This window comes from Heterodontus francisci, chromosome 10 (assembly GCF_036365525.1).
Source record: "Heterodontus francisci isolate sHetFra1 chromosome 10, sHetFra1.hap1, whole genome shotgun sequence".
Lineage (NCBI taxonomy): Eukaryota > Metazoa > Chordata > Chondrichthyes > Heterodontiformes > Heterodontidae > Heterodontus > Heterodontus francisci.
In genome coordinates, this window is record NC_090380.1 from 88,632,961 (window position 1) to 88,649,987 (window position 17,027).

The 17,027-nt window shown below is 41.5% G+C and overlaps 1 protein-coding gene across 2 annotated transcripts in view; it reads right to left on the minus strand.

The window, feature by feature from the left end:
• Positions 1 to 17,027, minus strand: part of LOC137374614 (collagen alpha-1(VIII) chain-like) — a 242,456-nt gene continuing 225,429 nt past the window's right edge. For both annotated transcript variants that reach the window (XM_068040999.1, XM_068040998.1), the window contains exon 5: positions 1 to 4,573. In XM_068040999.1, coding sequence (XP_067897100.1) covers positions 2,640 to 4,573 — 1,934 coding nt within the window. In that variant the 3' untranslated portion in view covers positions 1 to 2,639. The remainder of the gene's footprint in view (positions 4,574 to 17,027) is intronic.

Genomic DNA, 17,027 nt, shown 5'->3' on the forward strand with positions numbered 1-17,027 from the left:
AATACAGAATAAGCATTAGTTACCAGAAAAAAGTTTGTTACATTACATTCTGGGTGTTACTGCAATCAATCAAAAATGAAACATCGTGTCTTACTGATAGGCTTCATATAGAATGTATATCCTTACTTTGGCAAGATTTTAAAATTTGGTCATTTTACACGTAACATTGAAGTTTTATGCTATTTATTTTCCTCATTTTCAATTACCTTTCTCCTGGTAGGTCTGCTCAACATGGTTTCTAAATGGGTATAATTGATAGGTAGCTTGTTCGCGGGTTCTGATTATGCCTTTCTGCTTATGAAGAGTACGTAACTAATTTCTCTTCATTCTCCAGTCACTCTCTGCCCTTGTCTGGCATGCCTGAGTTTGGAACCCTATGGGTCCAAACTTAAAACCCATAACAGATTGGTGTGATGTATTGTAGCACCAGCATACCTTGTCACTGTATAACCCTTTAGCAAACTTTTTATGAAAATGTTAGTTATAAAAATGAATATTCCACTGCACCTAATGCAATAAAAGTGTTACATTTGTGACCCACCAAAATAGTTTGCTGCATTAAAAACTTGACAAAAATCAAAAAATATTATTCCTAAAGATAAAAACATTATCAACTTTAACATATTGTTGCAGCAAAGCAAAATAATGCAAATGCCAGTAAATAGACCATGGTGTGACTATTTATTGTAAATTGTGAACTACCAAAGAGGTACCAAAGAAAAAGGGTAGGAAAATGCACCAGAGATATTCATCAGCCAAACCTTCATCAATCTCATCTTTTTAATGTTTTAAATTTTCCTTGCATTTCATGGAAATTAAGTCAGAAAGCATTGATATTCAAACTGTCAAATGGCAGAAAATCATACAGGCTGTGAAAACAATGTTTGTCTGTCAAATCCTGATGAAAAGTTGGTATGAGCTATAAATTTTAAATGAACAAATAATTCTAGTTTTTTTTTGGATTTTAAGTATTTCATATTTTGATGCAGCTCTTCTACTCATATACAAATTTAGACAATCAGTAGTAAAACAAATAAATTATAGTTGAAAAACTGGAAATTTTATTCATAGTTACAACAGGCAGAAGTCATCAGAAAACTGTGGTTATGTACTTCAACTATCATGTCATATTCAGGAAATCTTGGACAAAACACAATATCGCTTCCTATATTTTGCTAGCCTGATGAGCTCTTTATAAACATTTATTTAAGAAAAAATAAAGCAATGCGCAACTGGCATGAAATTTTCCTTTCATTGCTTTCACACTACCTTTAGATAGAAATGGTGGCAGAAGCCTGTTTTACATATTCAACATTATAAATTGTTTAATAATTCATGTTTAAGTTAACAAACCCATGATATCTGTTTATGTATGTGCTAGTGTATTTCTTAGAATCTTAGTAAATAAAGTACTAATATATGCACTCACTGAAGAAATACCTAATCCAAAATGGTTTTCTGAGGGAAATTTGGATAAATATTTCAAGCTGGGGAAGATACAAGGCTATGGGAGAGAGAAAAGGGCATTTTGATTAATTCTGGATTACTCTAGCAACAAGCCATCACATACAGAATTGACCAAATTGCCACTTTCTGTATTGTCAACTTCTATGGTTCTAGATTGTTTAGACAAAGAAATGTGCAGGTGCCCAAGTGTAGACATCTGGATAAATATTAGTGTCATACTACATTAAAAATAAGCTAAGCAGGTGAATGAGCAGAAACTGTAATCTTTCATCTTCCCTCTCCTTAGATGAAAGTCAATTTCTTGATGTTTCACAAGAAACTTTAGATATTGTTCATTCCACTTTCATCACTTTGCAGGTCACTGGTTGTTGTTTAGAGTAATTTTTCACTGAGGAGTTGGATGATGAAACTTGGCTGTTCAGTACTTGGTAGGTTGTTATTAAATCCCCACAGTTTCCTAGGTGAAGTAGACACTAACATAATTTGTTCATGTTTGATCATACTTTATTGATGAAAATAATCTTTTACCCCTTTTCCTCTTTCACAGTCTGGGAGGGTTACATTGTTAATGCAAATTTCTTTTAGCAGTTTCTTTTGTGAATTTGCCTTTATAAGGAGGCAGGATTCATTCCAAGAAATGGAACATTTTTCCATGTTGCACCCAATAACTGTATCAAATACTCTCTGGTTAGGTATATACAAATGTAAAACACTTTCCTTACATTAACCTGAAAACATAACTCAACCCTAACTTTAGATAAATACCTCCTACAACGATGTGACATGTAGAGCTTATTTCAACTGGAAAATTCATTCCAATTGTGCAAAACAGTTCTCTTGTGGATTAGAGTCCACTGGGAACTATGCAGAGGCTTTGCAAACTTAAACTTGGGACTCCTATCAGAACAAGGAAACTTTTATTTCATTGATTTGAAGTGACCCCTAGGTTTCAGTGTATCATTCTGTGTCTCCCAGCACTTTAATGTACATTTCAAATGTGTAAAACAGACATGGTCTATTCTTTCTTTGGGTTTACCAAACAGTAGCATTCCATCAAAGAAAGAATGACAGTTAATTATCCTACAAATATCAGTCATTGCTTTTGTACTGAAAATGTAGCTTTCATAAAGTAACAAAGATCATATTTTAAAAGCTTTACATGTGTACATTTTTTACATTGGATACAATAAATATCCAGAGAAAGATGAATGCACATATGGGCCTGAATAAAGTCCTGCTGCTTGTTCAGATGGAAGCTGCATCCAGACTTTGTCTCCATGCATTAGTTCAAGAACTGAGCTCCCAGAAGCTTGGTCAAGGAGCCCCTTCTTGTATTCATCATAAGTATACATTTGTGGCTCATTGTTCTTGTACAATGCAACCCATACATTAGCACCTTTACAATGAATATGATATGAAAAATAATAAATTCCTGGTATCTCACATGTAAAAATGCCAGTTTGTGGATTGTAGCTTTGTCTGCCATTATATAGGATTTTATCAAACTTAACAGGAGATCCTACTGGTGGAAAAGGTATTGTCAGTTTAGCAGTGAATGCAGGCATCTCTGGACTAATTCCTATAGGTTTCCCTTTTTTACTTGGTTGAGTGATATATCCTTGTGGTGCCTTAATGCCGTCAATTCCTGGCCCCATCTCTGGAAGTTGAAATTGTCTTACATCTGGTTGAACAGTTGGGGGTCCTGGAGGGCCAGGAGGGCCAGGAGGACCAGGAGCTCCTGATAATCCTTGAAGACCTTCTGAGCCAGGTTTTCCAGTTGGTCCAATGTGTCCTGGAACTCCAGGTTTTCCTATGCCAGGTAGCCCAGGGGGCCCTGGTAATCCTTTATCTCCTTTTGCTCCTGGAAGACCTGGAGGCCCTATTGGACCTCCTGGACCAGCAATCCCCGGTATTCCAGTAGGACCTTGGATACCTTTATCTCCACGAAACCCAATTTCCCCTTTTATTCCTGGTATTCCTGGTCGTCCAGGTAAACCAGATGGGCCTTTATGTCCTACATCTCCTTTTGGTCCTATTGGTCCTGGCAAACCTCTAATACCTGGTTGTCCTTCTTCACCAGGATATCCTGGTATACCTGGCAATCCCGGTACACCCCGTTCCCCTTTTGGGCCTCGAGGGCCTTGAGGGCCAGATGGCCCATACTCTCCTTTTAGTCCTGGAAAACCTAAGCCACCTGGTGGCCCAATTTGCCCTGGAAGCCCTGGTGGTCCTCTTGCTCCCTGAGGACCAGGAATTCCAGGAGCACCGGCAGGTCCAGGTTCACCTTTATATCCCTGCATTCCTGGAGGCCCACCCTGACCACGTTCACCTTTTGGCCCTGGAAACCCTGGTTTTCCTACTCCTGGCATTCCTGGTGGCCCAGGTAAACCTGGGAGTCCTTTTTCACCTTTCCCCCCTGGAAAACCAGGTTGACCAGGAAGTCCATCTAGACCTGGCTTTCCAACACCTGGCATTCCTGGGGGTCCTTGAACACCACGCGGCCCTGGAAAACCTTGAGGTCCTGGTTCACCTGGGAATCCTTGTTTACCTGGGGCTCCTGGACCTCCTGGAAGACCGTTTAAACCTGCTTTTGATACACCTGCTAGTCCTGCAGGCCCTGGTTGTCCAGGTAGTCCTTGTGGGCCCCTTAGTCCTGGTAATCCAGGTACACTTATTCCTGGTTGTCCCTTCGGTCCTACAGGACCTGGAAATCCTGGCAAACCTTTCTGTCCTGGCTCTCCTCTTGGCCCTTGTTTTCCTGGCAATCCTGGTCTACCTGGCTTTCCATATCCAGGAAGTCCTGAAGGGCCTGGTAGTCCTTGTGGCCCTGGTGGTCCCATGGGCCCTTGTTCTCCCTTTGGTCCCATGTCACCTTTGTGACCTGGTAATCCCATCTCTCCTGGTTTACCTGCTATTCCTGGCATTCCAGGTTTCCCAACACTTGGAACACCTGGTTGACCTGGCAGGCCTGGTTTTCCTGCTGGTCCTTGAAGACCACGACCTGGTAATCCTGGCAGGCCAGGTGGTCCAGTTGGCCCTCTTGCACCAGGCTCCCCTGATGGACCTTTTTCACCTTTCAATGCACTTGGAAATGTTGGTATCATTTCTATAGAAGAAAAAGAATTAAAATGTAAAGGTGTGAATATAAATATTTACCTCTGTTGACTATGTAACCCACAGATGTTAATAATTAGGAAAATGTTGAATCTTTTAATATCATTTAAGTTAAGCCGAAGTATTTGAAAGAAAACATAAATTGAAATGTCCATTATCTACATTTATCAAAACAGCTATTTATATCAGTCTATATAAGTTACTTCAAATTTTATGTCTTCGTGTCTACAAAACCTTACTTTATGTTGTCACACTTTTGTGTCATCTTTTGGCATTACACACTCCTAAGTCCACATTTATAACAGAAAATACCTATGTAAACTGGCACCCGAAATTGCATTTCCAATACTGTCCTGGCCAGCCTTCCATCTTCCATCCTACACAAACTTGAGCTCATCCAAAACTCTGCTGCCTGAATGTTAACTCTCACCGAGTCTCATTCACCAATCACCCCTTTGCTCACTGATCTACATTAGCTCCTGTTCCAGCAACACCTCAATTTAAAAATTCTCGTCCTTATCTTCAAATTCCCCAATGGCCTCACCCCACTCTATCTCTATAATAGCCTCCAGGAATATAAATACCCAAAGTAGTTTAACATTGCCAAAGGTGCCACACATAACTTTTCCACAGTCAAACCCCCCCAGAATCTATGGAAAAACACAAAACTACACTGTGTATAGTCTACAGCACTGAACTCCCTGTACCATAGTACACCAAAATTACTGCATTATTAAAGTTTATACACAGCCTACCAGAATTAAAATTAACCCTGCTGCCTTTTTCCAGTGCATCTGGCACAAAATTTATTGCTAGAATTACAGAATCACCCTGTAGAATTAGATCAGCCATGATCTTAGTAAAATGGCGGAGCAGCCTCAAGGGCCCAAATGACCTACTCCTGCTCCTAATTCATATGCTTGTGTGTTCCTTATCCAGACAGCAGATCAATTTTTTGTGGGTCTGTGATTCCGCCATTGGGAGAAGGGAACTAGATTTAGAATCATGAATATCAGGGCCCTCCATTCTACCATAGAATCATACAACACAGAAGGCTCATCGTGCCTACGCCAGCTGTTTAAAATCCTAATTGTCTACTGCAACTACCACAGCCCTTCCACCCCACCAAGTCTCACACCAATTTCTCACCGAGATGTTCTCCCTGGTTTCTGCTCTCACCTTTGCACTGAATGATTCCTCATCTTTAATGATGACAATTGTCATTTCTACTTGTCCTCTCTCCTTTGAATTCACCAACCTGCCACTTTCCTAAACCTTTCCATCCATATAAATTCTCCTGCTGATATTCAGGGCCACCCTCTTGGGCAAACCCTCCAGGAAATTCCAGGCAAGTCTCAGCTACTCAAAAGTCTAGATTGATTTTCAATTATTTTCCAACCAATTAATCTAGGATAAAACACATTTCATCCCACAGGAAGGTCCAGTCCAAATCTTTGACATGATTGTGTTCCTATTTTTATTGATAGATTTCCCTATGCCGCATGCTGTTGGATGACTGAAAGGCCAAGCAAATGACCTTTATGAAGGACACTCAGTAATTTTAAAAAAAATTTATTTAGAGATACAGCACTGAAACAGGCCCTTCGGCCCAACGAGTCTGTGCCGACCATCAACCACCCATTTTATACTAATCCTACACTAATTCCATATTCCAACCACATCCCCACCTGTCCCTATATTTCCCTACCATCAACCTATACTAGGGGCAATTTATAAGGGGCAATTTACCTATCAACCTGCAAGTCTTTTGGCTGTGGGAGGAAACCCACGCAGACACGGGGAGAACTTGCAAACTCCACACAGGCAGTACCCAGAATTGAACCCGGGTCACTGGAGCTGTGAGGCTGCAGTGCTAACCACTGCGCCGCCCAAATTATCTGCTGGAAGACCTTGCCCAGGTCCAGGCTTCCACATTTGCACATATATAAAACTATCTTCCATTCATTTGGTGACTTTTGCTTATGGCCCATCTAAAAGATGAATCACACTGGAGTTTTCACATGTACAATATATAGCATAGATTGTTGGCTACACTAATGCTGCATGATTTGTGCTCCTCCATTGCAGTGTAACATCAGTATTGGAATGCTAGTTTGTATTTTTTTTTGTGAAGTCTGATCAGACACTTGGAACTAGATTTTTTCCCCAGCCCGCATCAGGTTTTGTGGGGTGGGGGGAGGGGGGGCAGTGCGGGGAATTGGAGCGGCATCAGCTGCCAGCACCTGCTCCGCCATCAGGTGATGCCGTGAACGGTGTCACCAATGCTGCCCCTGCCACATGATTGGGGGGTGGTGGCTGCCATCAATATGTATAGTGGCGCCCCGCCCCCAAGTAGCGTAATCGGGGCAGGGCGGCTCCCATGCTGGGCGGCCGCCATTTTCTGGACAACATATTCCAGCCTTTAAGGGGCAATATTAACCTGACCTACCAGTCGGATAACTGACGGATTGGGTGGGTGCAGCACTAGTTATACACTCCATCCAATTTTACTCTTTATTGAAGTCTATTAAGAGTAACATTAGGGTTTGTTGGGACACACCTAGATCAGGAAACCTTCACTCAGCAGAGATGAAATTCCAGGAGGGGTTATCTTTAAAGTGGCTACCAGGATGCCTGAATACTGTCTGACCTAAAGTGGGGTTGGATGCTTTTCAGGTATCCCTGGGACACAGGACACCGGCCTGCAAATGTGGACCTTTATGCCCCATTTCACACCTGAAAAACTGGCACAAGGTCCAATTTCACCCCACAGACTCACATGAGTATAAAACATATATACAAGTGTACATTACTACTTTTATATCAAGTGTGTGCAATAAGTTTCTTCTCATTCCATTGTTTTATTGGTATTATGTATTCACTGGGCTCCATGGGGAGAGTAAAGGTGTATTCATATCAATGGAACAGATGCACTGGGATGATGAAGGTATGTGACTGTAACATATACAAGTTGTTTGTAAGCTAATTTTCTGCCTTTTCCCTTTCATTAGTGAGACTGGAATCATAAATATAGAGCTGTAAACAGACTGCTCATGTTACAGTTATGCTAAAGTAGATACACAGCAAGGAGAATCCTTTCACACTTGATCATGGGTGTCAAATGTATGACCTGCGGGCTGAATCCAGCCGGGGAATATGTTCATGTGGCCTGCCAACACCCAAACCGGCTGACCATCTTGTTCACTGGAAAAATTTGAATTTGGACAGGAAGCACAGATTGGCTGGATTTCTCACTTATTGAAAGTGCAGTCCTTTTAAATTGGGCACAAATTGTCAATCACTTGGTGCTGTGATTTGAAATTTATTGGAAGCACTGATTAGTCCTTTTAAATGAGGCAACGGATTCTCCATTTCCCCTTCATCATGTGGCCAGTGGTGCCCAAGCTTCTCCTTGCTGTTGCAGCATTATGCTTTAGGCAAGTGTTTTTTTTTCTTCTTTCATGGCATGTGGGCGTCACTGGCAAGGCCAGCATTTGTTGCTCATCCCTAACTGCCCTTGACAACTGAGTTGCTTGCTAAGCCATTTCAGAGGATAGTTAAGAGTCAACCACATTGCTATGGGTCTGGAGTCACATGTAAGCCAGACCGGGGGGGGAGACGATGGCGTAGTGGTAATGTCACTGAACTAGTAAACCAAAGGCTAATGCCCTGGGGACACGGGTTTAAATCCCACCATGGCAGCTAGTGGAATTTAAATTTAATTAATTATCCGGAATTGAAAGCTAGTCTCAGTAATAGTTCCATGGAACTGTCATGATTGTCGTAAATCCCATCTGGTGCACTAATGTCCTTTAGGAAAGGAAATCCTTACCTGGTCTGGCCTACATGTGACTCCAGACCCATAACAACGTGGTTGACTGTTAACTGCCCTCTGTAATGGCCCAGCAAGCCACTCAGTTCAAGAGCAATTAGGGATGGGCAGCAAATGCTGGCCAAATGTGGATGGACACCTACATCCCATGAAAGAATAAAAAAAAGTAAGGATGGCAGATTTTCTTTCCTAAAGAACATTACTGAGCCAGATGGGTTTTTCAACAATCAGTGATAGTTTCTTGGCAACATTACTGAGACTAGCTTTCAATTCCAGATTTTTATTAAATAATGGAATTTATTAAGCAAATGAATTTAAATTCAACCAGCTACCATGATGGGATTTGAACCCATGCCCCAGGACATTAGCCTGGGCCTCAGGATTCCTAGTTCAGTGCCATTACCACTATTCCATCTTCTCCCCTTTAAAATAATCTTTACAGACTTGATGGTTTTTACACTGTCTTAACCAGATTTTAAAAAAGGTTCATCAATGCATTCATTTCTATTGTTGATGCTTAACGAAGAAAAGGTACTGCTGGATTTGTTTAATGTGACAATTCTTTCCCATGAATCTTTATTTCCTTATTTACTCAATGTCTCGAAACATTAATCCCTGATTTTAAAGTTCTGTGGTGAGAAGTGGCCATCATGTCTTCGTGCCCAGAGAGAAAGGAAGGTCAGTAGTGCCGTGTGTTTCGGGAGAAAATGGATTTTTTTTTATTTCTTTGCGAAAATGAATGGAAATTCCCACTTGTTTAATTTGAAAGCAACAGATAGCTATGACGAAAGAATACAACGTTAAAAGACACTATGGAGCAATCTGTGATGAGGAATATGGTAAGTACACAGGAAAACAGTTGTGGGAAGATATATTTTCTGAATCAGCATAGTCGCTGAAAAAGCAACCAATGTTTACTAATATTCACCAAGTATGTGATGCTTCTGTTAAAGCGAGCTATATGAATGCCCATGAAATAGCAATGACATCAAAACCATTTACTGAGGGAGACTTTTTGAACAATGCTAAAAGTTGCAGAAATAGTGGCCCTGATATTCCCTGCAGTGAGATTTTGGAGCGAGGATGGGGTGGATTTATGGGCGGGAAAATCAGAAGGGCATGTTCCTCTGAACGCCATAAAGTCCACATGCTTTTCTTTTGTAAACAGAGTTTCCACCCAGAAGCCAAATGGATTGACAGGTTTGCCTTCCTGTTGGGTGAGAAAGTTCTCCAGAAAAGGCCACAGCTAAGGGTCAAGTAAGTTTAATGATTGTTGGGGGTAGGGATAGTGGCGGGAGGGTGGATAGAGTGTGGTTGGGGAGTTTGGGGGTGTTTTCAGACAAGGTTTGAGGCAGAATTGGAGATCACAGGGGGTCAAAGAAGATCAAAGGTTGGTGATCGCGGGGGTCAGGGGGATGGGTTGGGCCAGCTAATTGGTGGGGGGGGGGGGCGCGGGAATCAGGGAATTAGGGATCAAAGGGAGATCATGGGCTCTGTGATGGGCGGTTTACAGGGCTTGATCGTTGGGTCTAGAGGAAACACTCGTTCCTTTTGGTCCACAGTTCTGTAATGGTTGTTACAGCCAGGTGAGGAGGGATCACAGGCTCCCCTCTTGTCCTTCCTCTTATTTGACCACAACAGGGTTTATTTCTTTCAAACAGTGGATGTGCTTACCACTGAAGTGGTTTTACCTTTGCTGTGATTGTAAAAAAAAAAACAAGTTTAAACAAGAAACAATCTAAACCCGATCTAAATGAATTAATAAAAAATACACTACGCATTCACGCACACTCACATGAGAATCACACACACACACAAATAGATTACAGAGTGAGGAGGAGTAGATTTGTGGCTGGATTAGAGTCCAGAACAAATAGAAATTATTACACAGTCTGTGGGGTTAGGTGATTCTGTTATCTTCTGGCTGAAGTTGTGATCTTGGCGTCTTTGGCTAATAGAAGTGCACTTTGTGGCTGGTCCATCTGGCTCAGGGTTTTCTTGGAGGCAGCCTTGTAGGTGGCTTTCTTCCCCTGGTGTCTTTGTCTTGGATCTAGCAACCAGCAGCTGGGCTTCATATGCCCCACCAGGCCTTCTGGGGAGAGAGACAGCCCTTCAGGCTTCTGCACTGTCTAAGTCACTGTCTTGTCTGCCTTGTCCAAGGGAATCTCCCAGCTTTCACAGAGATGGACAGATGGTCACATGACTGCCTCAGTGTATCTCTGGTACCGTCTAATGAGATTCAAGTTTAGGAACTTCAATCTCTTAGACCTGAGGATGAAAATGTTTACACTTGAAGGGGTTTGCTCCTTCAGTGTTAATGTTCCAGGATGGCTTTGAATGACTTGCTTAGGAAAGCAATCTCCGGTAGTTCAATCAATAGAGCAAGCCATTGTTTTGGGTACAGGCCCCTCAGACATGTGTCTCCTCTTGGATGCCTTGGAATGTGCAAGGTGTTTCAGATGCAAATTGCAGTGGCCATCTTGGCTATCAGTTTTTTTAGAAGTTAACTGTAGCATTTTTTTCATTAAGAGTTTAATGTAAGTTTCCAACCGATAAACTAAAATTCCTCATTTGGCATAGCAGGTTTTCTTGACATGGTTCTTACCTGATGAACCCAGCTGTTTTCTCCACCTTTTACCTGCTGGGTTTCCCAACCCACAGGAACCCCAGGCAACACGCGATAAAAATTGAAACCCTGTAAAAATGGAGGCACACTGCCTCCTTAAAAGGTTTCAATGACAGACCCTACTGAGATTAGATTGGCTTCCAGTCTCTTGCCCCGTTTGTTGGAGGCTGTTGAGTTCCTGTTTCAGATTTTTAACATTTTACACTCCCAGCTGAACCAAACCCACCTGTTTTGGGGGTTAAAATTCCCCTCACCCCCCCACGAGTGCCCAGATAAAAAAAAAGCTTTTGTAAATATAAGTCTCTCAAGGAACACAATCACTGAAAAAAATCAATGATTTAGTTGAGAAATTGGTCAACTTCAAGACCAAGTCCTTTGCTGCTTTTTCAATTGCAGTTGATGAAAGCAGTGACATAACTGTGGAGTTGATGAGAACAGATGAATAATGGAGGAGCTTGTGGAATTGGTGCTGATGGATGATAGAACAAATGATCTCTTCGACAGCTTGGTGGGAGATCCAGACAAATGGAATGTGAACTGGACAAGAGTTATGAGTGTGGCCACAGATGGACCAAAAGAGCTGGAGTTGTGACAAAATTGAAGGCCAAATTGTAAAGTATCAGCCCAAGCCTCAGGAGTTCCTCAGGGTAGTGTCATAAGCCCGACCATCTTCAAATGCTTCATCAATACCTTCCCTCCATCATAAGATCAGAAGTGCTGATGATTGCACAATGTTCAGCACCATTCGCAGCTCCTCAGGTACTGAAGCAGCCTGTGTCCAGATGCGGCAAGACCTGGACAACATCCAGGTTTGGGGGTTGATAAGTGGCAAGTAACATTTGTGCCACGCAAGTGTCAGGCAATGACCATTTCAAACAAGAGAGACTCTAACCATCTCTCCTTGATGTTCAATGACATTACCATTGCTGAATCCCTCACTATCAACATCCTGGGGGTTATCATTGACCAGAAACAGAACTGGACCAGCTACATAAATACTGTGGCTACAAGAACAGATCAGAGGCTGGATTCTGTGGTGTGTAACTCACCTCCTGACTCCCCAATGTCTGTCCACCATCTAAAAGGCACAAATCAGGATTGTGATGGAATACTCTCCACTTGCCTGTGTAGGTGCAGCTCCAAAACCACTCAAGAAGTGCGATACCATCCAGGACAAGGCAGCCTACTTGATTGGCACCCCATCCAACACCTTCAACACTCACTTTCTCCACCATCGCGCACAGTGGCAGCAGTGTGTACCATCTATAAGATGCACTCACCAAGGCTCCTTCGACAGCACCTTCCAAACCCACGACCTCTACCACCTAGAAGGACAAGGGCAGCAGATGTATGGGAACACCACCACCTGCAAGTTCACCTCCAAGCCATACACCATCCTGACTGGAATTACATCGCCGTTCCTTCACTGTTGCTAAGTCAAAATCCTGGAACTCCTTTCTTAACAGTACTGTGGGATACCTACATCAAGGACTGCAGCCGTTCAAGAAGGCAGCTCACCACCACCTTCTCAAGGACAATAAGGGATGGGCAATAAATGCTGGCCTTGCCAGCAATGCCTACATCCCATGAACAAATTAAAATAAAAACCAACAGTTTAATAGTTTTCACTGTATTGTCGTGAAGGCCTCCACCTGCCAAGAATGAGGCATATTAATTTCATTATATGAACATTCATTTTAAACTGTTGCTGAGTGAAGAGATGACTTGTTTAAAGAGATCAGCAGTGGCTGGAAGAACATTTGCATACTAAGAGGCAGTGCTTGGAGAGACAAAATAATTGCTCACTGATTCAATTAACAGAGATTGGTCTGGGCAATGGTGATCCACATCTTGTCAGTGTGGGAGATAGCACTACACCACCCCACCAAGAGCCTGAAATCCACAAACGCAGGAGTTTGTTTAAACAGTTAGTCACAGAACTAACCTGCTGGTCAACTTGGAGTTTTGAATTGTGCTCACAGGACAGTTTAGTCAGACTGCAGGTTTGCAACTGAAACTGGAACAAGAAAGCCTCTCTCCTAGCTGGTTCTCTCTCTTGCTTTGTCACAAGTCTCTGGACCCACTTAAGTTGTGTAATCCTCAAGAGACAAAAGACTCCTACATTGAAACAAGTTAAAGCGTGCACTGGGCCCCAATGAACAGCAAGGCTTACCGGCAACCAAAGACTCAACATCAAACTCAAAGGACAGTAAATACAATCCATCTATTGCCTCAAACTTTTATCTTTATTCTTTTCTACTTTTTCTATCTCTATCGGCATGTGTGTTTATCACGTATGCATGCTAGCATGGTTGCTAGCATGGTCGTGTATTCGTAGCCATTTGCCGAAATAGATTTTAAGATTAATAAACTTCCACCTTTCTAGTTTAAATCTAAGAAAACCTGTATAATAGATTTCTTTGCCTTTCAATTGGTAAGAGGTGAACAAGGATTCACTGAGGGGGGGAGCTAAAAACAGTGTTTTTAAAATTAAACCCTGTTACGGTTAGACCAGGCAAAGGCTGAGAGGGAACCCCTAGACTCCCTTCTCACCTGGTCATAACAGTATATTACTTCAAGAAGTTCTGTGAAGTAAATCTTTGAAAATGAATCATGTTATGAATATGCTTAGAAAAACTGTAAATTTTATTTAAGAGCCAGTGCTCAGCCACTGACAGGTTAGCAGGCTTTTGGAAGAATGTACAATCACCAGTGACTGTAGTTCAGTGATAAAGTTGGGGAGCTTTGTTGAAGTTCTTTTTTTAATATTGTATGGTGAGCTCGCCTGTTCTTAGATCAGAAAGGGAAAAATGTTACTGACTTACATGACATTCAATTATTTCAAGTTCTTGATTTCATAGTGGATATTATGGAACATGTGAATTCACTCAACAACAGGAGCGCAACCAAGTAGCGATAGAATATTATGACAACATTTGCAACTTTGAGAAATAAATTTATCAGAGTAACTTGGTGCATATTGCCACCTAGAAATCACTATGAAACTTAATGGGACTCAATATGATGGCGCCACATGGGAAAATTGCTGAATGAGAAAGGAATTTCAATATTCTGACTCCAGGAACCATGAAGAGGATTTTGAAATATTCAGCACCCCTTTTTCGGTCAGTGTACATGATGCTCTAGAGGAGCTCCAAATGAAAGTTACTGAACTGCGGTGTGACATTCTGTTGAAGGAGAAGTTTTCCGATATTGGTGTTACCAAATTTTATCAATATCAGGCACCAAATTATCCTGAGGTTCTTTTCATCAAGACTTTTTTACATGTGTGGAACCGCATACATATGTGACAAATACACTCCATCAGGAATATCAAAAACTCTGAACTATGTTTTCAACTTTGTGACATAACCTAAACTCGGAACACAACATAGCCACAGCCCAGCCATTTGCTTCAAATGTTGAATGCAGTGGTTCCAGTTAAGAGGTGCCAGGTATCGGGCAGCATTAGTAGCAGAAAATAGACTTGCAATTTATATATAGAGTGCCCAGCATCACCTCAAGAAACACTAGAACACTTTACTTTAGTAAGTACCAATATGTTTTATCTTTATCTGTTTCTACTTTAATTATTTATTCTGAATGTGATCTGTGCTGAACACCTGGATATAAGATCAGCCTCAGCATATAAAACCCATTCAATACCTTTGCACACGATCAACCTAGTCTTTCTGCTGCATTAACCTAATGTTCTTGCAGTTTCCTACGTATACAATTCTTATAGAACATAGGAACATAGGAGCAGGACTAGGCTATTCAGCCCATCGGGCCTGCACCACCACTCAATACAAAGGTTGGCTGATCATCCACTTCAATGCCTTTTTCCCACACTATCCTCATATTCCTCTTATGTCATTGGTATTTAGAAATCTGTCAATCTCTGCTTTAAACATACTCAATGACTGAGCTTCCACAGCCTCTGGAGCAGAGAATTCCAAAGATTCACAACCCTCTGAGTAAAGAAATTTCTCCTCATATCTGTCCCAAGTGACATCCCCCTTATTTTGAAATTGTGTCCCCTGGTTCTAGACTCCCTAACCAGGGAAACATCTGACCTGCATCAATCCTTTCTATCCCTTTAAGTATTTTGTAAGTTTCAATGAGATCACCTCTCATTCTTTGAAACTCTAAAGAATACAGGCCCAGTTTCACCAATCTCTCTTCATAGGACAGTCCTGCCATCCTGGGAACAAGTCTGGTGAAGCTTCGTTGCACTCCCTATATGGCAATAATATTCTTCCTATGGTAAGGGGACCAAAACTGCATACAGTACTCCAGATGCAGTCTAACCAAGGTTCTATACAATTGAAGGAAGACTTCACTACTCCTGCATTAAAATCCTCTTGCGATAAAGGCTAACATGCCATTAGCCTTCTTAATTGCTTACTGCACCTGCATGTTAGCTTTTAGTGTCTTATTGACAAGGACACCCAGGTCCCTTTTACATCTACACTTTCTAATCTCTTACCATTTAAGAAATACTCTGCACATCTATTCTTCCTAGCAAAGTGGATAACCTCATATATTTCCACATTATATTCCATCTGCCATGTTCTTGCCCTCTTACTAAGTCTGTCCAAATCCCCTTGAAGCTGCTTTGCATCTTCCTCACAACACACATTCCCAACTAGATTTGTGTCATCCGCAAACTTGGAAATATTACATTTGGTCCCAACAGCCAAATCATTGATATATATTGTGAACAGCTGGGGCCCAAGCACTGATCCCTGTGGTACCCCACTAGTCACAGCCTGCCAACACGAGAGTGAGCCGTTTATTCCTACTCTCTGCTTTCTGCCTGTTAACCAATCCTTAATCCATGCCAGTATATTACCTCCTAACCCACGTGCTTTAATTTTGCTAACCAACCTCCTGTGTGGGACTTTATCAAAAGCCTTATGAAGATCCAAGTATACCACGTCCACTGACTCCCCTTTATTAATTCTGTTAGTAAAATCCTCAAAAAACTCCAACAGGTTCGTCAAACATGATTTCCCATTCATAGATCCATGTTGACTATGCCCAATCAGATCATTATTATCCAAGTGTCCATTTAAGATATTCTTTAGGATAGATTCTAGCATTTTCCCAACGACTGATGTAAGGCTAACAGGTCTGTAATTCCTTGTTTTCTCTTTCCCACCTTTCTTAAATAGTGGGGTGACGTTTGCTACCTTTTAATCTGCAGGAACTGCTCCAGAATCTACAGAATTTTGGAAGATGATCACCAATGCATCCACTAACTCCATCGCTAGCTCTTTCAAAACTCAGGGATGTAGAATATCAGGTCCTGGGGACTTATCAGCCTTCAGCCCCATTAATTTCTCCAATACAACCTTCTTACTAGTACCAATTATCTTTACTTCCTCATTCTCCCTTGGATCTCTAATTCTGGGAGATTTCTTGTATCTTCCTCAATGAAGGCAGATACAAAGTAATCATTTAGCTTCTCTGCAATTTCTCTATTCCCCATTGTAAATTCTCCTGACTCTGCCTGTAATGGACTCACATTTATCTTCGCCAAACGTTTCCTTTTTACATACCTATAGAAGCTTTTACAGTCCGTTGTTATATTTTTTTGTTAGCTTACATTCATATTCTTTTTGCCCTTTCTTTATCAGTTTCTTCGTCCTCCTTTGCTGTATTCTATAATCCTCCCAATCCTCAGGTTTACTACGATAAGTCTTTCCTTTTAATCTTATACAATCTTTAGCATCCTTTGTTATCCACGGTTGACTGCCTTTACTTTTGGTGTTTTTGTGCCTTGAAGGAATTTATAGTTGCTGTAAACTATGTAATATTTCTTTAAAGATGATCCATTGCCTATGTCATACCTTTCAATGTATTTTCCCAACCCACCTCAGCCAGTCTGCCCCTCATACCTTCATAATTTCCTTTGTTCAAATTTAAAACCCTGGCTTCAGATTGAACTACCTCACTTTCAAACATAATGTAAAATTTAAAACA